This window comes from Chelonoidis abingdonii, chromosome 10 (genome assembly GCF_003597395.2).
Source record: "Chelonoidis abingdonii isolate Lonesome George chromosome 10, CheloAbing_2.0, whole genome shotgun sequence".
NCBI classification, from domain to species: domain Eukaryota; kingdom Metazoa; phylum Chordata; order Testudines; family Testudinidae; genus Chelonoidis; species Chelonoidis abingdonii.
Window position 1 is genome coordinate 12,645,811 of NC_133778.1, and position 27,613 is coordinate 12,673,423.

General features: G+C 42.0%; 1 protein-coding gene across 4 annotated transcripts in view; it reads left to right on the forward strand.

Moving 5' to 3' along the window:
- IKZF2 (IKAROS family zinc finger 2) overlaps positions 1–27,613 on the forward strand; it is a 136,092-nt gene that overhangs the window by 47,853 nt on the left and 60,626 nt on the right. For 3 of the 4 annotated variants that reach the window (XM_032778383.2, XM_032778386.2, XM_075069946.1), the window contains one exon: positions 23,559–23,825. In XM_032778383.2, the coding sequence (XP_032634274.1) occupies positions 23,559–23,825 (267 nt within the window). The remainder of the gene's footprint in view (positions 1–23,558; positions 23,826–27,613) is intronic. The other variant, XM_032778385.2, reaches the window with a different exon arrangement.

Consider the following 27,613-nt stretch of genomic DNA (forward strand, 5'->3'; position numbering starts at 1 on the left):
TGTTGATACAGAAACCCAGAAATAGTACCTCCATGGAGCTGCACATAAAGAACTTAAATTGATTCAGCAAAGAACACTGGCACACATCACAGTCTCAATCCATAAATCGTAAGGGTGGAGTCCTGATCCTCAGCGGGTTCTCCAGGGCTACTCAGGCTCTTTTCTACCTTACACCAGATGTAGTCTCACTGAAGTTAGTAGGGCTACTTGTGGAGTAAGATTCTACTCTGTGTGAGTAAGGATACCAGAATCTGGCCCATAAGAAATAATAATATCCTCTTGTTGCATCTCCTTACGACAAAGCAATCTGTATCTATTCTACACTCAAGCTGTGGCTTCTGTAGGCTAGATGCAAATTCCAAACTTGAAGATGCTAGGCCTGAATCTCCTGTCTCTCAGGCCTGTGCAAATCAGGTATAACTCAGTGGAAACCGGTCGATTCAGTCAGGGGAAGTCCTGCCAACACTGAATCTATAAAGGCTTGAACTTTGGTCCTGTTAGTGAATGAACTCTGAAAGAGAGAGAGAGATTCAGATACATTGTTGTGTACTGCAGTCCACTGCCTGTGCATATAACAGCACATTTTGTATGTGGCATTTTTGCTCCAGATGTGAAAAAGATCCAGTAAAAATCTAGAGAGGAGGATGGCCTTTTTAATGTCATTGAGTGCACTTCCCACCATGTCTTTTCATATCTCCCGTAATGTGTATATAGGAGACAGACTAGATGACTTAAGTGTCTTCTTCCCTTTTTCCTCCAATCCCTTACACTGTGTTTGCCCAAAGTGCTGCAGCTCTGAAGCCTTGTTTTTTTTTTTGTTTGTTTTGTTTTTGTTTTATTTTTTACATTGGGACACATCCATCTTCTACAGGGAAATGCCCTGATGCCCAGCCACGACAAATAAACAACTGGCTTACTGGGAATACGACTCTGGTTATAAACTACCTTGCCTGAAGCTCCCAAGTTGTCTCCACAGCCCCTCAGGAGAGTGAGAAAGCTAGTTCTTCCAAAATGAGCAGAACAAGCACAAGGCATTGTGAGATTTCCAAGAAGTCACTGCAGCTCTCGATCAGCTATTAGCAATCTTTTGTCATTACAAAAAGGATTGGGAAACAACAAGGACAGTTTTGGAACAAGCAAATCCTTCTTTCTCTGCCCTTGAAGACTGTAGAGAATGGAGAGACAAGTGCCTACCTGCATTGGATTTTGTTGGCTGGATCCAGTTGTAGCCTGAAGTTCACAAAGGTCACATCCTCAGCTGGAAGGCTGGGAAAGCAGGAGAAGCAGCAGCTTAGCTGGCTCATCCCCAGGCAAACTGGTTTGAACCAGGAAAAAGTCAGAGAATGCTAAGGAACTTCTTGCACATCACCTCAGGCTGTTGGGTATTCTGTTTCCTAGTTACCTTTTTCCTGGTTTCAACTGAAAAGGGGTATGGGGGGAAGCATTCCTAAAAATAACCCTTTCATACCTTGGGCCAAATTCTGCTATGTTAAAACCATGTAAATACAGAACCTCTCCGCTGACATCAGTGGAATCATTTCAGCTTTATATCAGGGCAGCTGACAGCAGCATCAGAACAGATGTGCTTTTGCTGACTGAGGACTAGAAACAGGAGCTTGGTAACTGTTACATGTATTTTGTGCTGCATTGGGTGGCAACATAGTCTAGTGGAAGAGGCATCGGACTGGGAGTCGGGAGACCTGTGCTCCATTCCCGGCTCTGCTACTGACCTGCTTTCTGACCTTGGGTGAGTCATTTCCTCTTTGTGTGCCTCTATTTCCCCTCCTACCTTATGTCTGTCAGTCTGTTTAGACTGTAAGGTATTTGGTGGAGGGTCTTTATTTTACTATGCATATGTGCAGCGCCTAACACAGTGGGCCCCCAAACTCAGCTGGGATCTCTAGGCACTACTGTAATGCAAATAACTAGTAGTAATAAATTTGCCCAAACAGTACTGATGTTTAAAAAATAGTATGTAGGAGGAAGGCTATCCTGATGGACTGGTACAGATGAATGGGCCCCTGCAACTCCCAAAGGAGTTAAAGTATTTGGCCAATTGCTTAAACCTCAAGACATTCAGCAGTGATTTTGAATTATCATTTCACTAGTGAGTTAGTGCGGTATAGCTATGTCACAACAGCATCTGAGGAGGATTTGGGTGTGTGTGTTGTCAAATTAATTTTTTTAGAATTTGATTCTTTTAAGTCAAATGCCGTAAGCTGCATAGACTGCACACTGTAGGCTTTGTATACTGTGCCGCTTTCATGGGGTGTTAACAGCTACTGGATCTGCTTAGTAGTGAAACCAGGAGCCACTTCCATAACCTCTGCCTTCGACACCACCCTGTTAGGAGCTGGCATAGAGCGTTCCCATTCAACCTTCCCATGCACGCTAGGGTAAATTTGGGGTTTAGTGGGTGTTTGGAGGAAGATGTCTCCTCTCTTTGCCCCTTGTACGTTAGAGGGGTCTTCTGCCTTCTGGTCTGAGATGGTACCCAGGATCTACTGGCTTTTGCATGCTCCAGTTTCCTTTGCACTTGTTGACGTGGCTCCTCTTATGATATGCTACATAAAGCACTGGAAAGGATCATGTTTCACAACTAAATCCTGAAGATGCTTGTGCACAAGGTCTCTTTGATATGCTCTGGCAGCCAGTGCAAAGGATTGTGGGCTAACTGATGAGAATTTATGACTGGCAAAGATGCCAGCTGCTGCAGCTTGGCAGGAAACCACAGTTCTCTGAGAGTTAAATGTTGGAACACAGCAAGATGACTATCTCTTTTAAAAAATTAAAAAAACCCCAAACCTAACCTTCATCCCCTTCCAAAAAAAAGCCAGAGGGAAGACAATGATCCCATTTCCTGGATTGCAAAAAACAGACCCGTTGACCTAGAAAATGTCATATGAACTCTTTAACCAGTGGTATGGGTTAATATTTAAAAAAACCTGATAAGTGTCCAGTCCAGCTCCCACTGCATGACTGCCATTCACTTGAATGGTAGTTGGATCAGATATCAAGTGGCCAATAGCATGTTAAGTTGGTACACAGTGGAATTTTTTTTCTTCAGGGTTCTTAAGTGCTGGTTCAGGCAGGACGCTTGAATCCTTCTACCAGCAATGGAGACACCATAAAAGCAAAGCTGTTGTTATGCCCCTTCTACTATAAAACGGGACAAGTGGCTGATCTTGTCCAGTCAAGGCTAAGTCCTGCAGAACTTCCTTTGGCAATGTACCCACTGATGTCGATGAGAGTGTTGCGAACGTAAATACCAAAGAAGGCAACAAAGATGTTACCTGACTAAGGATCGTGTTGTTGGACACACACAGGCTTCACAAGCAATTAAAATTCCATTATATTTAAAAACAATCCCAGCCAAACCAAAGAACGGGGGAGAGAAATCCAGCCTTGCCAACAGAAACAAACCAAAAACTATCCTCAAAAATGATTTCCCAGAAACCAGTTTAACAGATAAGACATTACTGTTTGGTCCTATCATCCTGCCAGTCAACTGGACTGTGCTTATCTACCAAAGAATTTAATAAAATGTGTATCAAATATAGTAAGACAAATTTTGTTGCTTTTGAGTCCATTAAAATAATTTATTCTACAGGATATATTCATTAGTTGTCCTTTCTCCCCCCCAGCCCCCAAATTATATGTCATTTAAGATCAATATCTTGTTTTAACTTGTGATGCTATGAAAAATCAGACTCAGACTTCTGCTTTGCAATGTAAAAAGGACTTGCTATAGTGACACAAATGAATTTTCCTCTTCATCACAGTATCTGGTGTGATTTTCCTCAAGCTTCAGTGGAAATAATGAGTCATGAATACAACAGCATGTGGCATGTCCTTTGCAAGATATGTGTCTCCTCTGCATGTGCTTGCATGGCCAGGTTAAAAGACTCGAACACTTTTTTTTTTTTTTTTTTTTTTTTTTAACCCTATTCATTTGGAACAAGTTCTCATTTGTGTGAGCATGTGCAAGTCTCCTACAAAGTACTGGATGCATCTCAGTCCAGGTGGCTGAAACACCTACCCGTTCTAGTCCTTGAGTTTCCTATATGCAGTGAGTACCAGTTACACAGTGAGTACCTGGTTCTGCTCCCACTGACTTATACCTGAAAGTCTCACAGACAGTAATGATTTTATAGTCACTCCCTCCCCGTATAGTAAGGAAGTATCATCCCCATTTTACAGATAGGCAACTGAGTTACAAAGGGATTTAGGACCAGATTTCCAACTCTGTTTAAGTGCTTAAAGATTCAGGCAGTGGGATTTACCTTAACTGGCTTTCAACAGGAGTTTGGTGTCTAGCCTGCTTACCTGCTTTTGTAAATTCTACTGGGCACCTATTTTCATCTTTAGGTGCCTAAATGCCTTTGTAAATATGGCCTTAATGGACTTCTCCAAGGTTACACAGGGAGTCTGTGGCAGGGACAGGAAATGAACCCTGGTATCCTGAGTCCCATATAGTGCTATAAGCACAAGACGAGCTTCCCTGTCCTTTCTCTTAATGGTGGGTGCACATGGTGGTGGGGATCCAAGGACACAGTTAAGGTTATTTGGGGTGCCTTTCTCAATTCTACACTTCCATGTTTTCAGGTAGTGTGTGTGTATTTCAGATGTTTGGATTTTATTTATTTATTTACATGGTAAATTACAGGGGGAAAAATCTGGACTTTCTGCAGAGTTTGCTGATACCCATCTGTGCTCCAGCCTCCTGATGTAGAGTATTAGCTTCTGATTAGTTTGGATAAAGAACACCTTCTGGGAGCTGACAAGCTGTGGCTGGTTTCAGGAGCTGCCAGGGGGAGCTGGTGTGTAGTGCCCCATGTACAACACACACATTCTTACACACACACCCCACTTCATTCATCTGCCATTGCCTGGACTAGATCTACTGGTTTCCATTTGGTGTGTTGTACATGGGGCACTACACGCCAGCTCCCTGAACCCCAGGGAGGCTCAGATTTGAGCACCACAGCAGATGAGTCAGGCATGGATCTGATTGCAGCTGGAATCATGCAGGTACATGCACTTGATGTGAAAGTGGCAAGAGAAAATTGAACGTAAAATCTGCTAGGCAGCTAATAAATTTGTTTTACGTTTTTCTCTCTTCCTAGTTGGCAATTAGTTCAGTGCCAGCTGAAACACTTTCTGCTTGCTGTAAGCTAGTGTACTCAGTGACCTACTGTAAATCCTGAACTTAAAAGAAGACGTACTCATCTGAGGCACTTGTATATTTTATGTGAATTAAGACAAATTGAGAAATTAATGCATTCTACTAATACAGATTATTTTTACTTGTGGATGGGGTTTCACTAGAAAGTAACTGAAATTTCTTTGTCACCAGAAGGCTATTCTTGGTTTAAACACAAAGGGAAATGCAAGGGGTTACCTCTCTGATCCTTTTATATTCTTAGTTGAATTCAATGGCCTGTTTACAACACCACATTGATATTAGGCTGTATCCTTACTTGGTTATGAGCTTTTTTGTTTTTTTTTATATACTTAAAAAGCTAGATTCACACGATTGCAGGGCTTGATGACAAAGAGAGGTTTATTGTATTTATAATAACTAAGTCTGCTGGAAAAAGTGTAAAGAGCCAGTGTATGAGACCTTGAACTAGGAAATGCATGTACTTAATGCGGAAAGAAAACACTTCTTACATACTGGGAAATTGTTACAACTATTGAATCTATTTCCCTATGTTAAGTATCCTCACGCCTTCTTGTCAACTGCCTAAAATGGGCCATCTTGATTATCGCTACAAAAGTTTTTTTTTTTTTCTCCTGCTGATAGTAGTTCATCTTAATTAATTAGCCTCTTAAAGTTAGTATGGCTACTTTTACTTGATCTCTGTATGTATATATATCTTCTTACTATATGTTCCATTCTATGCATCCGATGAAGTGGGCTGTAGCCCATGAAAGCTTATGCTCAAATAAACTGGTTAGTCTCTAAGGTGCCACAAGTACTCCTGTTCTTTTAACTATCTCTTATTGTATATAAATGCTCACTGGTTATCTAAAATTCTGTTATCGACAGCAGCATGAGCAGACTAGCGTAGTCTCTGAGATCACACTAGACTCTTCTTCTTTGAATGACTGGGATGACCTAATCTCACCACCCTTTCCTGTGCGTTATCATCAGGGAGGAGATCTTTAATGTTCGACTTCACTACTTCTTTCCTGAAGGCTTTTAAAGTAGCCTTAGTTCTTCCCATACCATGTCCTTCCACCACTTCTGAGAGTTGGAGCACAGCAAGGACAAATTCAGAGTGGTACTTAACCATGTTCTTAAGGACTAAAGCAGATACTTAAAGTTAGGCAGCTGCCTAAGTATTGTCCTGAACAGGGATATTTTCCTGAATCAGGGTGCCAGGCATGTACCAGTTTTAGCACAAATTACCTTGGGAACCCTAGCATTCCCATTTCTAGGGTGGGAGACATAACGATGTCATCCTTTTATGTTTTCCCACAGCATGGTATGAGACTCCTGTCTAGAAATCCTCCAGCACAGCATGGGCCCTGCTACAAACAAATAACGCAGAGCTCTGTCACACTTATTGTTGTTTGTTTCTATTACTGTAGCACCTGTGAGCCTGTGTCATGGACCAGTGCCCCAGGGTGCTAGGTGCTGTACAAGTAGAGAACGAAGAGATGGTCCCAGCCCCCAAAAGCAAAATCTTAAAATATAAAGTAGATTTAGCCCCAGATTTGCAAAGCAGGTTATTCAAAAGTGCACATGCAAACCAGGGATTTACATCCTTGCTTAGCTCTGTGTGTGTGTGTGTGTTTGCAAACCCAGCTTGTGTTTGCACTGGGGGTTGCATGGGCCTGAGCTGAGTTTACACACAAGTGTATGCACACTGTTCTATATCCCTCTCTTGAAAATGTGATGGTTTTCCTCACTGCATATTATTAGCACGAAAATATCTAAGGCATCCTATGCATTATAGTTCAAATCTAAGAACATGTAGAGAAAATTACTTTCAAGGCCTAGCAGTGTAGGAAGAGTTCGGGTTTCTGTGTACATGTATCATGTCCTAATCCAGTTAATGACAGCATTGTTATAGTAAACGGTTTCTAGTTCTGGGGATCTCATTTGAATTAAGACAGCTTGGGGCTCCTGTTAAAACAATAGGAGTACTTGTGGCACCTTAGAAACTAACAATGGATATCTTAAATAACACCAAAATGGTAACACATTCTCTTCTGTTTTCTCTTCCAAGGGGTCCTATGAGATCCCATCTAACTTGGAGGACATTCCAAAAAGGGCTAAAGTGGGACTTAATGTAGGTGGTCTGATGGGGGTTACCTTTACTCTCAGTGGGAAGTTCTGATCGTGGCTTTATATGGAGTCCTTCCATTTGGTAGAGGAGATTGGGAAAATCTTATTATTCTCCATATTTCTCCCCTTCTGAAGCCATACATGTTTCTTCCATAGTGCTTTTAATATCCTGCCAGCCCAGGGAAAGAGGTGTTATTTATAAATATTTCTGGTAAAACAGTAAGTACTTTCCCATATTTCACTCACTCATTTTCTGTACCAGAAATCCATCCAAGCAGAATCAGTTCACTCTCTTTTATGGGCAGAAAGAGATCCAAAACAATTAAAATTGATTTAAAAAGAAAAAAGGTAAGCACAACGTATTATTGACCAACTGTGCCCGTATTCACATTGCTTTCCAATCCATGGATAATTACCTCATGGAGGTTGTATGCTGTGTACAGTGTGGTGATGGAATGAGGCACTTAACTGAGCCTTAATGAGCATGCTAAACTCTCTTTCTCTCTCAGTGCAGTAGATAACCATTTTAAAAGGCACGCAACCCATTCCCAGGCTGGGAAAAATGGAGGAAGGTACTTCAGAGTTAGATAGTATAAAATAGAAGAAATACAAGAGAGGATTATTCCAACTGTGTGTTCCTCTTGGTCTCATTCACTGCACCAGCTAAAAGCACACTCTGTACAAGGGATTCAATACTTTATAGAATAAAAAATGTAAAAATAGGACCCAACCCTAGTAACACCAGTGTATGTGAGAGCAGACGTTGCCCCGCAGAATACACAAAGCACTAAGTGTGTGTAACCCACACACCTTCTGGGTGTGGTGTTCTGTCCCATGTGGTGGCACTGAGACCTCTTAAAGAGACAGAGAAAATGAGTCTGCTCTACAGCCTTAGCTAACAGCCAGTTCACTTTTAGCTCATGCGGTTGAGGCTCATGCTCTAAGCTCCAAAGGTCCCAGGTTCCATCCTGCCTGATGATAACGCAGGATCTGTCAGTGTTCCATGTGTACTTAAACTTAAGCATGTACTCAATTCTCACCCTACTTAAGCAGGTGATTTAAGCATTTTTCTAATAGCAATGAGGTTATTCACATGCTTAAATTCAAGACTCTGCTTAAATGCTTGGCTGAATAGGGCTTAATACATTAACTGTGCATGATTTGTATCTAATCAATTAATTACATTTCATATAATTACACACAAAAATTACATTAAAAGGACATTGTTAAGTTGTGAAGTCAAGCACGCAAGAAGCTAGGAAATGAAGGCTACATAGGCTACCCTTAATTCCATCATTTAACCTGCTTGTGGGTATGCTTTATGATACAATCTTTAATTACATGATGGTACACTATTTTGTCTTGGGGACCTTTGCCTCATTTAGCACACAGGATTGACAGAGCTCACTTAATTCAATGTTTTGTTTTCTCTTTGTTCGTTGTGTGGTCCCAGGCCTTATTTGATACACACCAGGGACTCAGCGAAGGGGAAGGTCCAGGCCCCTCTCCCTTGGCCATAGATTGCCAGTCTCTCAGTGAGAAGGAAACGGTGGGAGGGAGAGCCCCGTCCAGTCTCTTCTCAGCCAGACCTGGCCCGCAGAGACAGGGAGGAAGTGCCAATTGAAGCTGCTAGCGACCAGTGCTGCTTGGAGCTGGAGTCAAGGGTCCTCTTGTGACTCCAGCGTCGGGACTGCTCACACTCAGCTCTTGACTTCTCAGAACCCTAGACAGCCATCTTATCATGTACTTCCCCCACCTTTTCCACTTCCAGATCTGCTCTGACAAAAGAGATGAGGGTTCAGCCAAGGACATACATGTGGCAATGCAAAGGGAGGAGCCCCAGACACGCCTGTATGTCTCTCAGAACGCAACACCTGCATAAAGCAGAGCCCTCCAATGAGGACACTTGGGAATGTAGCACATGCTACCTGGGTCCCCTCCTTAAGAAAATTTTAGTGGCACCCTGGCCGCACACTGTTCAAACCATTTCCTGCTGGGCTTTTCGATGGCACTCATCACAGTAGTATCCAAGTACTTCACAAATATGGAGATCAGCAGGGAAGTCACTGAGAGCACAGGAGAGACTGGCTCCTTGGTCTTGGTTCTGGTACCCAGCCCCATCATGGCTGGCAACAGACATTGCAGGGAAGGTCTGGCCTAACACTTGGGTTGGAGGAAGCTTCTCAGTCATTCTGAAGGGATGGATCATGTGCTTCTGTAGGAATGGTTCATGTACATGGTCGCTACTAGGAGCTGTGAAAGGCTCAAGCGCACTCAGTGAAGATGGGAACTAAAGAGATTTTTGCTCTTAAAATCAAAAGTCACTGCTGAGCATATGCAAACTGATCTTTTCCAAAAATTAGTCAAATTTGGGCAGATTGTCACAGCAAAAGACACAGCGCCTCTGCCCCTGTTCGCTCTCCCCTTGCCAAAATCCAAGTCCCTTTTCCAAATCATGGGGGCACTGGAGCTTTTCAAAGAAAAGGTGGCCAGAACCATTTTGGCTGACTTTTTTTCCCCCAGAAAAATTCAGCCTGAGGCACATACCTGGCATGGAGAGTTTCAGCTCAAACAGCTAAAGTTTGGCACAGTTATAAGCAACTAAAACTGGGGGACTTAGAAAGAGAAGTATCAGGCAATAACAGGTGATGCAACCAGCCCTGCCTGTAATAAGTGCTGGCATGTACATAGCTTTAGACAAATCCATAGCCCAAGGAAGCAAAATATTTCAACACAGAAATGACTTATGCCAGGCCTGAGTTTGGCTCAGTAGGGAATGCTTTGCATCAGCGAGAACTGACTTGGCTCTACAGCATGGCTTGGCGTTTAGGCAGAAACCTTTCAAAGTACATTGATTTTAGTTTTCCATGAGATATTACCAGGTCTTTCAGAGATCAGTGCTGTCTAAGATACCATAAGAGTAGCTGAAAAAGAAATGACCATTTGTGAGCTTAGAGTTGAATATGCAAATACCAGCTGAGCTGCTGTTTCTTCCAGGTAAAGTTCAGGTCTTCCATCTCCACTATTGATTTCTTCTTCTTCCTGTCAATTTCTAGCGAATATGTACTGACTGCATTGCACGCTGCTGTTGTATAGTATTTGTGCTGTCGTAGTGCCCTCAGGTTTCACTCGGCATCAGGGCCTCATTGACCCAGGGGCTGAATGCATGGATGTGCACAGCCCCTGCTCTGGAGGGCTTGCTGCACTTCCATTGATGGCAGCAGCAGTTCCATGCATGGGATGGGAGCAATAGAAAACAACAGATGCGGCAGAGAGAAGACTGTAATTAATATGCAGGAATTTTAGTTTGCATAAATCTGCTACCTCTCTTCCTTCCTGAACAATGCTGAGTCCTCTGGGAGAACACTGAGGGTAGAATTTTAAGGGGTTTCCAGTTTTCTCAAACTTTTCATCTGTTTATACATTATTGCACCGGTACAGTAGTCTAAAATGTCTAAGATTTTGGACCCAGTCCACCAAACAGATAATCCTTACTTCTCTGAGTAGTCCTATAAAAGACAGTGGGACTATTTGTATGCCACTTTATGGGCATGATGTTGAATAATATGATGTACAGTTTGGCTCCGGAAGCAATAAAAAGCGAGAAAACGATTGTTTTCGATTTAAAATCAGTAATCATTTATTTAACTGATAAATATTTAGATTTCCGCGTGTATAATCACCTGCCCTCCCCCTCATCTCTCCTTAAAAGGAAAAAAATGTACAGATGATGAATAGCAAATCTTCTGTAAGAGTTATTCAGGAATATTTACCGTATGGTTTTGCTTTTGTTTGCCTTTCCTGTGGCTTAGAGCTGGCATGGTGAGAAAAGAGATGTGAGGCAAAAGCTTTTGGTTTGAACACTGTGTCAGAAAATATCCAGAAATTGCAAGTTGCTACACAGATGTATAGATTTAATGAGACTGTGTAATGCCAGTTTTTTATGCTAAAGAATCTTGCGCATACGTTACTGAAATAAGTTAATACTCTGAGAGTTATTTCATATCTTCTCCATTGCCATCTGTCACTGCCTACATAATAATACAGGTGAGAGCGTAACATTTCCAGTTTTTATATATATAATGGATATTCATTTAAATATTTCTCCGGTTTAATATCTTGTTTTATGTTTGTGGAGTATGGGCCCAATCCTACAATCATAAGTAATCCTTGCACAAATGAACACTCCCATTGATTTCAAAGAGGCTTCAGTCATGGACAAGAATTACCTGTGTACATAAGAATTTTCAGAATTAGACTCAGCAGGTCTGATTCTCCTCTCACTTAGACAATTTTACATCTGTGAACAATATTGGGTTAGATCCTCAGCCAATGTAACTAATCTACTGGAGTTACATTGATTTATAGCAGCTGAGGATACTCTGTAGTGGAGTTGTTAGTCAAGATTTAACCGCTATAAATGAGATCAGAACCTGGGGCTCATAAATTGACTTCAGTGGACTAGTTACTCCAGATTTCCATTGCTGTGACATTAGAATCTATCATGCAGTAGAAAGGAGTTGGACCTTTTTATATCGACTTTCTGATTTAAATCAATAACTGAAGTTACTTTTAAAACGATGTTCAAGGGTAAAAGGATGTGGACAGTAATGTTCACGCTTTGTCCTTTTGAGTTTGCAAAAGCAAGGAAATTCAGGAGCAGGTTGTGTTGTTTGACCTTCATGGACTGGTTGAAACCAACAAAGTGAATGAGAGAAAAACACATTTTTTAATTATGTCCAATGAAACAAGTCTCTTAAAGTAGCACAACTTCTTGTCAGAACTCTGCATATTTCAAACAAACAAACAAATGATTTAACTGACTTCGGAATCTTTTCCGCAAGAACTGAGTAGTACACATAGCCACATCATGCTGTTTATACAGAATGAAAAAAGGAAGACCATGCATAATGATCACATTGGTGGGCTAACACGTTAATAATACAGCCATTCAAGGATTTTCAGCAGCCCACTGAGATTTGTTTTAGGAGAGCACAGAGTGCATAATAAATTAGCATGCACATATTTTGTCATGTCGCTGTCCCGATCCTCAGCTGAGGGAAATCTGCAAAATTCCATAGATGTCACTCCATTTTCACTGATTTACAGCAGCTAAGGATCTAGCCCCATTATTTTTAATCCAACATGGTCTATTAAATAGGACATTGACAATATGCAGGAGAAGCACTGATGAAAATAAAGAAACAAAATGAGAATGTTAAGCTCCCTTTTACAGTTCATAGATGAAGGCATACAAAATATTTTTGTGATTGTGACAGGTGCTCCTCCTATATTTTTTTCCGTGGTTGGATGACTCAGTGGAGGTGTGCCCTGTTGGGGAGAAGTATCTTTGCTGTGTCATTTATAGTTATTTCCTAGAAGAAGACGCAGATAGGTCAAGTCGTATTAAGAGCACTTAGTTTTGTAACTAAAAACAAAGCAAGCTTGTTTCCATGAGCTGAGACCACTTGAGTAGCCCAAAAGGTCTAACTTGTGATGAAAGCCTTACACCTATTAAAAATGCTAGTTTTAAAACGTATACAATAATAATAGACACAGAAAATGAACTGCCACTATTTAAGCACCTGATCCAAAGCACATTAAAGACTGTGGGAATCTTTCCAGGCACTCCACTTGGCTTTGGATCACTCTCTTTCTGTTAGGTGTGTTTTTGTTTTTTTTTTTAAATTAGTGTAATTCCTGTGGTGGAGGGGGCTCTTTGTAAATGAAATCCTTGTTATTGTTATAATTATTATATGTTGCGTGGTTTAGAAAGCATTTAGGAAGTCACACGCTCTTTGAGAAGTAGAGATGATGATAAGTGAAACTAGGAGGTTTTGGTAATTTGAAGTGGTGCTATATGTATTTATTGATGATCCCCATATAGTTGTAGTCTGTCAGCATTTCCATTACAAAGGTCTAAGATTTGGGGTATATAAAATTCACAGTGAGATATTCACAAGTCTCTTGGGAGTGAACGTTAGCAGATGGTGTCACGGGTCAATGAGTAAGTAAGTGCTCCTTCTTATAGCACAGAGCCAACCTCTTGGGGGGGGAAAAAGTGTTTGGAGTCCTTAATGTTAGACCAATGCTGTGAGATTTGAGAAAGCTCACACCAGAGAATCAGCCCTACTATTTATAGTAAGTCAGCAGTAACTCTACCAAAGTAACAAAGGTTAAATTGAGCTGAGAGGGGAAGCATGGCTCTTGTGTTCACTAAACATATCGTAGAAAGTCTCAAGGCTTGCCTGGGATATGAATGTACAGTTTTCATTCATCTAGTTACATGTGTGCATTTAAGGGCAAAATTTTACCTCAGAGTCCTTTTATGGAAGGTTTGTCCAACACATAATATATACCATATTAATTGCAAAATCTAGGCACAGAGAATCTAATCCAAAGCCCATTGAAGTCAATAGATAGAGTCCCATTGACTTTGACTTTGAAGGCCTTTGGGTTGGGTCAAAAGTTAGGGACAAATTCTGACACCCTTGTGTTGAGTAATTTCTTCCTGAGTAATCCCTTTCACTTCAGTAGGACTACTCACTGAATAAAGTGCTACTCAGGTGAGTAAAGGGTGTCAGAATTTGGCCCCAGTTTAGAAATAGCATTTCATCTCAATGCTGAACTTGTTGGGAGTTTGTGGTTTAAGTCCGAATGGTTCCCATGATTAACTTTTTTTTTTTTTTTTCAGTTGGAATATTTATAAAGCTTATATAGACAGGGTATGAAAGTTGTTACACTGGTTTCACTACCACTGTCGCCATCACTCGCATGTGGCACTGGACAATCAGATTGGGAGAAAGAGGGTGGTGTTAAAAACAAAGCAATCGAAACTCTATTTCGATACTGCAGAGAAACCCCGTTTAAACCAACTGGGTACAACAGAACTGTAAATGAAACTAGCTCCTATCGCAGACCTGAAATACGTGGCCCAGTCATGTTCCCATTTGAATTCAACAGAAGCTTTGCCACTGATTTTACTGGGAGCAGGATTAAACCTGTGATTCTTCAATGTCCTTATAAAATCCTTTTGTCGTCTAGGATTTTGAAAGGTGCCTAAATTAGGCACCCAACTCCCATGGACTATGGGCACCTAGTCCCTTTACACTTACTGATAAATCCCAGCGGTAGTGTGGTTAAAAACTTTGTATTCTACTTCTAACAATTTGAGTCAATGCAGACAGGTGAAGAAGCGTTTGGGTTGTGGTATATCTTGACAAAGCACTATGGAAATCAGTGAAGTCACATGGTTTCCCACCATCTGAGGATCTGTGCTGTCATGCGCACAAGAGCGTCATCTTGGTAGCTCATGTTGTGTCAGAGCTGGCGAACAAATTGGACAGTCAGCAATGTAGCGGAAGAGGCTTTTGCATATGTACAAGAGCCTCTAGTTAAAATTGAAAGGAGGGATGGGCAATTCCTCTTCTTTTGTTCATGGAGTTCACCCTTTCCCTAGATACAGCCCAGTCAATCCAGCCAAAGATGGCTGATCATTGGAGCTTTAAAAAAAAAAAAAATACTATTCAAGAGGAGCTGGAATGATGTACTGGATTTCTCTTTGGAATGTACCAATTTGCACAAGTGTCATAATATTTCCCAGAAAATTTCCTGCAGGAAGATGTCACCCATAGACACCATTGAAATATCTTCATTTTCCCCTTACTTCCCCATTGGATGTACCGAACGCCACAGTATACTATCCATACATTCAGTGGACCTGGTTCGCTTTTCTTGTCAGCATTCACCAATGTAGCTCTACTGACTTTGGAGTCACTCCTGATCTACACAAGTGTAAGCAAGAGGAGAATCAGGCCCTAAGCATTTTTCAGGAACAAAGTATAAAGTTTCCAGTAAGTACACTTTAATGTAAGTCTCTGTTTGCCAAGAGGAGTTGCCTCCCTCCTTGGCTATGCGAAAACAAATGAATAGATTCCCTAGTCTCTTATCCCTCTGCTGTGAGGATACACACCCCGGTATGCATGATTTTCTAAGTGAGAGAATTGTTGTGGGTGCTCCATGTTTAAACCTTTAGCAAAACGTTATTCATAGATTCATAGACTCTAGGACTGGAGGGGACCTCGAGAGGTCTTCGAATCCAGTCCCCTGCCGTCATGGCAGGACCAAATACTGTCTAGACCATTCCTGATAGACATTTATCTAACCTGCTCTTAAATATCTCCAGAGGTGGAGATTCCACAACCTCCCTAGGCAATTTATTCCAGTGTTTAACTACCCTGACAGTTAGGAACTTTTCCTTAATGTCCAACCTAAATCTCCCTTGCTGCAGTTTAAGCCCATTGCTTCTTGTTCTATCCTTAAATGCTAAGGTGAACAAGTTTTCTCTCTCCTCCTGATGACACCCTTTTAGATACCTGAAAACTGCTATCATGTCCCCTCTGTCTTCTCTTTTCCAAACTAAACAAAGAACCAAAGTTGTTAAAGTTATTGTTAGAACCAAAGCTGATTATAAAGCCTCTTTAATTAAGAGCCAAATTCTGCCCTGAAGAAGAGGCTCAGGGTATGATTCTTCTTTATAACGAGACCCCTTTGCATTGCTCCAGCATCAAATTATGTTTACACTAGCATTAAAGCCTCTTTACACTGCCAGAGTGGCAGTCGTGGGATAAGAAGCAAGGTCGTCTCATGGATCAGTAGCTAATTAAAAGAGGAAATAAAGGGTAGGAATAAATGGCCAGTTTTCACAATGGAGAGAGGTTAATAGTGGGGTCCCCCAAAGATTTTTACAGGAACCTGTGCTGTTCAACGTATTCATAAATGATTTGGAAAAGGAGTTGAACAGTGAGGTGGCAAAATTTGCAGACAATACAAATTTACTCAAGATAGTTCAGTCCAAAGCTGACTGGATCTCACATGACTGAGCAACAAAATGGCAGACAAAATTTCATATTGGTAAGTGCAAGGAAATGCACTTTGGAAAAAATAATCCCAACTAGACATATAAAATGATGGGGTCTAAATTAGCTGTTACCACTCAAATATGAGATCTTGGTGCCATCATGGTAGTTCTCTGAAAACATCTGATCAACGTGCATCTAGTGTTCATTCATAGATTGGAAGAGGAAAAGAGCTTGCTTGCTTTTTCAACTCCCAATTGATTATTTAATTTTGAAAGAACTAATCATTGAACTGAACTAGTTGAATAAAATGAAATGAAGAAAATATTCTCTCTGCACCTGCAGAAGAGGCTACTGCTGTGAAAAGTAGTTTAGCAGGTCAACAAACTCTGGTTCCAGATGCTTAGCCAGTGACTTCCACCAGTTCTGTGTTTTTGTCTTTCTTTGAAGCTTGGAAGCAAACATGTACTATTTAACTTATTTTTAATTTTATTTAAATTATTTTAATAGATGATAATAAGTTTAGGCTTTAGCATAGTCAATTTCAAATGTAATTTTAAATGTTTCCTTTTAAAAAAAAAACAAAAACCACAACTGTATTTGATTAAAATGTTTTAAAAAAATCAGATTTAAACCCATTTATTTAAAATTATTGATTTTTATCAACCCTGCTCTTGCTGCCCACACAGAAAATCCTCTGACCCAGGGTTGGATGTGCATTAAACCCAGGCTGGGTGTGGGTTAGAGCCCAGGCTCTGCTTCAGTTCAGGTCGGAACCCATCTACGTTGTAGCGAGGACATAGGCTAGAGACCAAACAAGTTCTGCTAGTCCTCCAGTGCCCTGACACTTCTTCCCTCCACTCCCAAAGGATGGACAAGGTCTCCTGCAATTGACACAACTGATAGGGGAAGGAAGCCTAGAGTGTCTCAGCCCAAAGAACCAGGGCATATGCTCCCAGACACACATGAGTAAGCACAGAAAGAGTGAGGACCTAGTAACTTAGGTAGGGCTTTGCAGTGGGGATGTTTACACTCCAGCTGGGCTGACCCAGGAGCTTGGACCTGGATTCCAGTTTCCTGAGTTAACTGTATGGTGTAGATGTAACCATAGAGTTAATTGTGAATCAGGTCCTTATTCTTTGTTTCCAGAAAAAAAAAAAAAAAGATGCTTGTGACATTTTTTTTTTACCTTAAACTTTCAGAATCATTTCAGGCTGAAACTTGCTCTCTCTCCTCTCCCCTCCCTCCTCCCCAATTTAATGTAATTAGCAAAACTGTTTTTGTCTTTAGTGTCATAAACCACTTGCCGTTCCGCCTCCCATGTTTCTAAAATTAAATCTACCCCCCCCACATACACCCCCTCTCAGTTGGATGGACATGAGGCACAGTGCTTTAATGAAGTAATCTTTCAGTCCATAAGCCTAGGTTCAGATGTGGAAGGAGTTAGGTCATTGCATGATCGTCTGTAGCTGACAGCTGGCCATATCACCAAACCACTATACATGAATTATACCTAGGAGAAGCTGGGACTGGCATAGACCAATTGTTATAGATTGGGGTGGCCAAATGGCAGCTTGTGAGCCATATGCGCTTTTTGCAGTTAAAGGGCAGTTCACCCCCAGTCTGGCAGGTGGAGAATGGTGGTGTGGAGGGGAGTTCAGGGCTGCCATCCTGCGGTGGGGTGGTGGGGCTAGAGGCTTCTGCCAGATATGACTGCTACCTGTAAGAGTGGTGGGAAGGGAGGACAATTTAAAGGTTTGGCCCTGCCAACAACTTGAGTCACACACACCCAGGCAGACTCCCCCTCTTTCCCTCAGCAGCCCCTCCCTTCAGTTCCCAGCTATTAGCTCTGGTGGAGAAGCCGTGGCAAACAGCTGGGAGCTCCAGGGAGGGGGTCTCTTCTTTAGCTCCTTGGGGAGATGCAGCAGCAAAAGCGGCTGAAGCCTCGAGCCTCAGCAAGCGCCTCCTGCAGGGCTGAAGCCCCAAGCCTCCCGGCAGGTGCGCTCCCTGGCTCTCCAACTTCTGAAGATTGTCATACATGGCTCGGAGAGTCAGTAAGTTGACCCCTCTTGTTATAGATCATTGACGGAACTTTACGGAAAAGCTTACACTGTGCCTACCTGTAATATCTCCTTCTCTAGTTAGTGCTTTGAGTCTTTTTTCCCTGAGTAGTTATATTTACTAACTTTTACTTAATGTCTTCAGGTCTTTGAAATGTTGAGACAAGGCGGGCCATGTATCCATGACTTTGTCCACTGTGTGTGCCTCGACAAGGGTTTTTAGAACAAACACTGAGTGACCTAATTTGGCATCTGCTCTACTCTGTTTAGATACATGCTGGGTTAAGAACACGTTTTGTCAGCATTAACTTAGAATTTCTTCGATTTTTTTATGTTAGACTATCATAGGGCAGATACAGTCTATCAGCAGGAGCTTTGTGCTTCCCTTTGTCTTGCAGTGGGGTGCCACTGTGCATTACTGCCGCCCTGCTTTTTTTTTTTTTTAATAATGACCTTTACTTTTCAGTACTGTACCTTGTAGTTCCAGCTGGGGATCAAAACTTTTAATGAGACACTAGGGATTTTCTAAATCTCATTTTTGGGGGAGATATCTTCTATTATGGAAGATAAAATGCACAGCAAGCTCATCTTATAATATTCACACTAGAAAACAATCATTAAAATAGGAGCATAACATATGCTAATATTTTGCTGGTGATTGTTGCTCTTATTCATGAATAAAGGAAATATTTTGACACGAAGGACTTACCAAAGCATTGCTTAATATGGCATTGTTGATTAATTAGCACATGAGACAAGATTGCATTATCTAGAGAGGCCCTGTAGAAAATAATTACTCTTAAAGTATAAGCTACACTCAGTTGAATAGTGATACTCAGAGGGAAAGAAAAGCAGTTGTGTGCCCCGCTGAATGCATGCTGTTACCTTTAAGTTTATAGATGGTGCTTTTATGGTGGGTGATTGTCTCTGTTTGTTTGTATCAGGAGGTGTTGAACAGTACAATAAAGCAAATGGTGATAAAATGAAGAAATGTTAAACTGGGGAAAACTTCTGGCCTCAGGTTTGATGCTCCTTGTAAAAATCTGTTGTTTTTTTTTTAAAAAAAATTATTATTTTTGCAATGTGGTGGTAGCCGTATTGGCCCCGGGATATTAAAGAGGCAAAGTGGGTGAGGTAATATCTTTTATTGGACCAACATCCATTGGTGAAAGAGACAAGCTTTCGAACTTACAGAGAGCTCTTCTTTAGATCTGGAGAAGAGCTTGGTATAAGCTCAAAAGTTTTGTCTCTCTCACCAACAGAGGTTGGTCTGATAAAACATACTACTCACCCAGCTTGTCTTTCTGGATTATGTTTGACCTTTTAGACTCATTTGCTGTATTGTTGTGATTTGTAGAAGAGGTGCTGAGAAGTTTCAACTTTGTTCTGTGCGTATGTATTTATCTATTGCATAGTCGAGTGCAAGAATGACCACAGTTCTCAGTAAGTAGGCAAAAAAGGAAAGAGAAAGCCTTGTGGTGCAGTTTGCCTGTAGACATTATACAGTACAGGATAGCACCAAACTCTGCTTTAAACATCCTTTCTCTCTTTAACATAATTCTTTTATTTGTTAAATTTGTGGCAATAGGTGAAATCAAAGAGAAGGTTATGTAATTAACTCTTCTCTTAGGGCTGAATAAAATAGAAGAAATAAATACACCCCATCTACTGTGTGTGTTTTTTAAAATACTGTCTGGTATATGCATCCACATGAAGTAAAGCAGCAAGGATGACCTGATTAGCAAAGTCCTCATGAAGAGCTGAGGTGATCCCCACAGTAGCAGCATTCCCTTCCTTGGAGACCTACAACTCTCCCTAATCCCAGCTGAAGAGGGAACCTTCACAGAGCAACAAACACATGATACCAGGTTTCTGAAAGCGGCAGAGACAGAGTCAAAGGGGATGTGGGTAGGAAAACTTGTCAACAGACTGAACAATTCTACACAATAGCCAGAGTGCTTTTCTGTGACGAGCTGGAATGAGCAACTCTCCGTATACAGCCTTTGGAGGGTTCTACCGAGGTGTGTTCTGAGGAGTTGAGAGGGTTGTGTGTCTGGAAGGTTGTTTTGCAGCAAACAACTTGCTCTGTTTTGTTTTGCTGTTTATCCTACTGGATGCAAGCCAGCATTCAGCAGAAGGAAACACTTGGGTAAGATAAAATAAGATGCTGGCAACAATCTCCCAGTTTCTAAGCACTTCTGACCTTTTCTGAGGTGCTCAGCAACAAGGGCTCCCATGGACTTGAATGGAAACTGTGAAGGTTCAGCACCTATGAACGTTTATTGTTTCAGATACAATAAATACAGTAGAGTTACAGTTTATATAAAAATAAATACTGGATACAAATTACACTCCTCTCTCTCACATGTGCACATGCGCACACTTGGTCATTCACGTATACGCACACCCCTTCACTTGATGCAAAGTGTGTTGTGACTATTTTGCATGTTATTCCTACTCAACCACAAGATTACCCTTTATCCTCGTAAAGACACAGTATCTGGGATCAGGAGAGCAATGTCCTACTCCTCACTCTGCCAGGGACTTCCTGTCCACATAGATGACAGCAGCCATGATTAATTTGGGCTTGTTGTGCTAAAACCCTGAACACACCCAGTTCCAGCGGAAGTCAATGGAAGCTGCTGATTCTTAGTACCTTTTAATAATCCGGCTCTGGATAAATTACACACAGATAATTTCAAAGATAAAGGGCCAAGGTTCTACTCCTGCTTTAATTCCCAAAGCAAAGATCTTGCTATGAACTAAAACCATCCTGTGTGACCTGGAGCAAAGTCAGTCAGCCTCTCTGTGTCTCTCTTTCTTCATCTGTAAAATGAGGCTATGGCACTGTCTTGCCTTAGAGGTGTGTTGTGAGCGTAAACACGTTCAGAGATTGAGAGTCGCTTTGAGCTCTGATATAAAGTACAGTGTAAGAGCTCGGCAAAATTATGGTGATGGTACAGTATTTTTAATGTGTAGATTTCAAAGTGCTTTACGCTGGAGGTCAGTATCCTTTTACAAATGGGGAAGTGGAGGCACCATGAGAGAAATGGCTTGCCCAAGGTCTCCCAGCAAGCTAGTGGCATAGCTAGGAATTGATCCTAGATCTTTAGCTCTTAATTTGTTACCTTGAATCATCTCACTTCATTCAAACAAACACAACTGGGGCAGGGTGGAATAAAAACTGAAATTTGCAATTTTGATTTTTTTTTTAAAAAAAAGGTGAGATTTTCATAGACTTTTTCAAGAAAACTTTATCTTGGTGGTTTTTTTGAGCAGCTCTGTGTAAAATGTAGGAACTGTACATATTTGGGGCCAGATTGTGGTTTGTCCTTCATGTCCACACACGTGAGTAAAGGGTAGTAAGGCTTTCCCCCGATTCCTCTGTGCCAGTTACCCATAGTATGGCTAGCAGCGTGCGGGAGAAAGCTGCCTCTGTGGGCTGGAAGGGGCAGGGAATGAGCGGGAGCCCAGACCCAGAACTTGAGGCAAAGTCACCGTTTAGCCCTCAGGTGTGACATGGTGTCTTTGTATCATCAAATGTGTCTTTGTGGAAATAAAATATCAGTTCTGTTCAGCAAATAAAGAGCAAAAATATTTCTTAATGTAAAATGCTGAATGTTTTGATGGCTGGGTTTACAATGACATACGGCTACCACAGTCCGTCTATACGTTGACCAGACAGCAAATCTGAAAAATTGAGACGGGGGTGGGGGGTAATAGGAGCCTATGTAAGAAAAACACCCAAAAATCGAGACTGTCCCTATAAAATCGGGACATCTCGTCACCCTATCTATCTCCTTTTTCTGTATGGCCTTACTACAATATATTCATTCTTTGGCTCCCATTAATGCCATGGTGGACAGTGGAAGATGTATTTCAACAATTGTACTATTAGAAAGTCACCTCTAATTGGCCTTTGATCTCCTGTTTTTTGTTCCTATCACTATACACGCCCTAGGCAACATGGAAACACAGATTTCTGAACCTTCTCATTTTTTTTTTAACTATCAAATATTTAGGGTGGGGATGTAGAAGGGTAACTAGTGAGATTCATGCTAAGGGACTGGATAGCTCAGAGTACTCGTAATGGGAAATGAAGGAAGCTTTTACCGTCTGGTTCAACTCAAACCTCAGTCTATAGGGGCTGAAATTGTTCCTATATAAGAGAGACAAGGTGGGTGAGGTAATACATTTTGTTGATGAGAGAGACGAGCTTTTGATCTACACCGAGCTCTTCTTTAGGTCTTTTGGTTCTGACACACCTATACCTGTTCTGTGGATAGATAGTGAAACTCTGGGGTATTCTTTACAACAGCTTTCACTAACTGGACGACAATTTCAAATGTCGGTGCCTAAGGTGAGGGACCTAAACTCACTTTGAGACACCTCAATAAGGGGCCTGATTTTTTTTTTTTTTCTTTTTCAGTTCTCATTGGCTTTGATGGAATTTGGATGACACCTTAACAGTCTGAAGCATAGTTCGCTGAAGTCAATGGAAGACTCCCAGGCTGTGTGTCAGGCTGTTAACAGTGTGCACAGACAATGGGATGCCCTTATCCCACTTGTATACATCAACTGCAAACCAGAACATAGTTGGTAGAGTAGGTCTCATTTCAGACCTATTTGCCTTGGTAGCAGAAAAGCAGTGGCTCATGTATCGTATCTCTTCCCTCTGTCATAAAACATTTCTGTGCAAGAAGTGTGACTTGTAGATTATCTTTGCACCATGTATGCCCTGCTTCATTAAACTCATTTATTTTGAACAAGTTTGCCTATAAGGAGAATTCATTTCAGTGAATTGATTGTGTAGCTTTCTCTATCTGGAAGACTGCAGTATATAGTTTGATATGCAAGTGCTAGAACTATGTGCGAGGGGAGGAGTAAATATTTTTAACTGTTCATTCCCTGTGGTATACCACTCTTTCTACTCCTTGCATTCAGTGGATCTGTGAAAGGAAGAAATGATTTTGTGTTCAAAGCAGTGGAAGATCTGGATTCAGTTCCTTGTTCTTTCACAGAATTTCTGGGTGACCTTGGGCAAGTCACTTAATTTCTCTGTGCCCTAGTTTCCCATCTGCAAAAAGGAGAAAGGAAGCATTTTTATTCCCAACCTTTTGTCTGTTTAGAGTAGGTTGTATATGCTTGGGGTGGGGTCTGTCTTTAACTATGTGCACGTACAGTACCTACCACAATGGGGCCCTGGTCGTGTTTGGGGCTTCTAGACACCATTGTAGTGAAATAATTTAATAATAATGCTAATTGGTCATGGTATTAGTTAATTGGTAATGAGGAAAAGACTGTTCATTTTTTTGTTTATAGAATTTTTTTTTAACGTTTCAGCAAATTCAGTAAAGCTAGAAATGCAAAGTGATGAGGAGTCTGACAGGAAACCTCTGAGCCGTGAAGATGAGATCAGGGGTCACGATGAAGGAAGCAGCTTGGAAGAACCCCTCACTGAGAACAACGAGGTGGCGGAAAACAGAAAAATCCAGGAGCTGTCAGGCGAGGGAGGAATCCGGCTTCCGAATGGTAAACTGAAATGTGACGTCTGTGGCATGGTTTGCATTGGGCCCAATGTGCTTATGGTACATAAAAGGAGCCACACTGGTAAGCAGCTGAAAGAAAACCTGATGACTGCCTGTGGCATCTGATGTTGATATTACCTGACAACTCTTCTCTTGCCTCTGTAATCAAGGGTGACAATGGGGATGGTGGGGTGGGTGGGGAAGGGTGACTGACTGGGGTGGATTTGCTCTTTTAAAGTTCTGCTGGCGCTCTATTGCTGGCCAGCAAAAAGCTTTCTTGGCACTGAGTGGCGGCCTTCAGTTCTTAGAAATAGCAAGGAAAAGAAGCCTGGAAATCTGACTATCATCCTTGGCCAGCAGTAATATGGTGAGCGTTCAGCACAAGTAGAATTGACAGGTGTCATTCTTTTCCATGTCTTTAATGTGCATGTGATCCCATACGTTCTTCTTCAAAGCTAAGTGGCTTAAGTTACTAGGCTTCAAGATGGGACATTTTAAGTATCTGGGGAACAGGGCTGCCCAGAGGATTCCGGGGGCCTGGGGCAAAGCAATTTCGGGGGCCCCTTCCATACAAAAAGTTGCAATACTATAGAATACTATATTCTCGTGGAGGCCCCTGCAGGACCTGAGGCAAATTGCCCCACTTGCCCCCTGTCCCGCCTCTGGGCGGCCCTGCTGGGGAAGGTCTTGGGTTGCACTCAGATTGGGACTCCAATTCAAGAAAGCACTTAAAGCATGTGCTTAGTGTCCTGAGACTTAAGGATATGTTTAAAGTTAAGGACATACTTAGGTGCTTCCTGCTTTCATCACAGATTCCAGGAAGGGGAAAGCTCTTTCTTGCCTCGTGCCTTTGATATTGTTAATGGTGTGACAGACAGTTCACACTCAAATATTGTACTTAGGAAATAGTGTGTGTGGGGGGGAGGGGTGTTAAGGAAGAGTAAGAAAAGACTTTGTATTATCCCTTTATGAACTGAATAGTTTGCAGTCCAGTAGTGAGCAATTGTTGACAAAGAGATCAAGAGAACTTTTGCAGAGAGCAATAATATACATATGATAAGTAAGGATATGATTTTGTCACGGAGGACTTGAATTCCATGACTTTCCAGGACCTCTGTCTCTTCCTCTGGGGCAGGGCTGGAACTGCTATCAGCCCCGGCCTACCAGAGAGGTGGCCACTAGAACAGCTGACTGGTGGCCAGTCCTGGGCTGCTGAACAGCTGGCTGGCGGCCCGCTGCTGGTCCACAGTCTCCAGCCCAATGGAGCAGCAGCAAGGGCTGGGTCAGTCTCTCTGAGGCTGGAGCAGCAATGGTCAGCCCCTGCCACAGCTATTTTGTGTGACAGCTATTTTTAGTAAAAGTCAGGGACAGGTCACAGGTTTCCATGACTTTTACTAAAAATACCTGTGACAGAATCTTAACCTTAATTATAAGTTAATGCTCTTTACAGAAGTTGTATTGATAAAAATTAGCATATATGGATAATGCAAAGCATATATGGTGCATTCATGATTTCAGACAGATTGGCAGCTACAGCAGAGGAAAAGCACTACTTAGCAAACTGAAATCTTGATTGACTGACAATTTGACATCCCACTACTAGATTGGTCAAGTAGAAAGTGCAGCATACTGAGTCCCCGGGTTGTAGAGAGTTCCCGTAAGTTTTTTCAGTGGCATAAGCACACATGCAAGTAGATGTACAGTAGCTACATCAGAGGCTACAAAGTCCACCTTGATTGCCCAAATTAGACATCCTACATTTTATATTTAGGCTAGGGTTGCCAACTTTCTAACGGCTGAAAACCGAACACCACGTGGCCCATCTCATAGACTCATAGACTCATAGGTCAGAAGGGACCAATATGATCATCTAGTCTGACCTCCTGCACAAGGCAGGCCACAAAACCCTGCCCATACACATTTATAACAACCCCGAACCCATGACTGAGTTATTGAAATCCTCAAAATTGAGATTTGAAGACCTCAAGCTGCAGGGAATCCACCAGCAAGCGACCCAGGCCCCACGCTGCAGAGGAAGGCGAAAAACCTCCAGGGCCCCTGCCAATCCGCCCTGGAGGAAAATTCCTTCCCGACCCCAAATATGGCGATCAGCTAAACCCTGAGCATGTGGGCAAGACTCACCAGCCAGCACCCAAGAAAGAATTCTCTGCAGTAACTCAGTTCCCATCCCATCCAACATCCCCTCACAGACCATTGAGCAGACTTATCTGCCGATAATCCAAAATCAATTGCCCAAATTAAACTATCCCATCATAACATCCCCTCCATATACTTATCAAGCTTAGTCTTAAAGCCCGATAAGTCTTTTGCCCCCACTACTTCCCTCGGAAGGCTGTTCCAGAACTTCACTCCCCTAATGGTTAGAAACCTTCGTCTAATTTCAAGTCTAAACTTCCTAATATCCAGTTTGTACCCATTCGTCCTCGTGCCTACATTAGTACTAAACTTAAATAATTCCTCTCCCTCCCTAACGTTAATCCCCCTGATATATTTATATAGAGCAAGCATATCCCCCCGGAGCCTTCTTTTGGCCAGGCAGAACAAGCCAAGCTCTTTGAGTCTCCTTTCATAAGGCAGGTTTTCCATTCCTCGGATCATCCTAGTAGCCCGTCTCTGAACCTGTTCCAGTTTGAATTCATCCTTCTTAAACATGGGACACCAGAACTGCACACAATATTCCAGGTGGGGTCTCACCAGCGCCTTATATAACGGTACTAACACCTCCTTATCCTTGCTGGAAATACCTCGCCTGATGCATCCTAAAACCGCATTTGCTTTTTTAACAGCCATATCACATTGGCGGCTCATAGTCATCCTGCTATCAACCAATACCCCAAGGTCCTTCTCCTCCTCCGTCGCTTCCAACTGATGCGTCCCCAACGTATATCTAAAATTCTTATTATTAATCCCTAAGTGCATGACCTTGCACTTTTCACTATTATATTTCATCCTATTACTATTACTCCAGTGTACAAGGTGGTCCAGATCTTCCTGAATAGTATCCCGGTCCTTCTCCGTGTTAGCAATACCCCCCAGCTTCGTGTCATCCGCAAACTTTATTAACACATTCCCGCTCTTTGTGCCAAGGTCAGTAATAAATAGGTTAAATAAGATCGGTCCCAAAACCGATCCTTGAGGGACTCCGCTAGTAACCTCCTTCCAGCCTGACAGTTCACCCTTCAGTACGACCCGCTGGAGTCTCCCCTTTAACCAGTTCCTTATCCACCTTACAACTTTCACATTCATCCCCATCTTTTCCAATTTAACTAACAGTTCCCCATGCGGAACCGTGTCAAACGCCTTACTGAAATCGAGGTAAATTAGATCTACCGCATTTCCTTTGTCTAAGTAATCCGTCACCTTCTCAAAGAAGGAGATCAGGTTGGTTTGGCACGATCTACCTTTAGTAAATCCATGTTGCAATTCGTCCCAATTACCATTGACCTCAATGTCCTTAACTACTTTCTCCCTTAAAATTTTTTCCAAGACCTTACACACTACAGACGTCAAGCTAACAGGCCTATAATTACCCGGATCACTTTTATTCCCTTTCTTAAAAATAGGAACTACGTTAGCAATTCTCCAGTCGTACGGCACAACCCCCGAGTTTACCGATTGCTTAAAAATTCTCGCTAACGGGCTCGCAATTTCACGCGCCAGTTCCTTTAATATCCTCGGGTGGAGATTGTCCGGTCCCTCCGATTTTGTCCCATTAAGCTGTTCAAGTTTGGCCTCTACCTCAGATGCGGTAATATCCACCTCCATATCCACATTCCCGTTTGTCATCCCTCCATCGTCCCTAAACTCCTCACTAGTCTTATTAAAGACCGAGGCAAAGTACTTATTTAG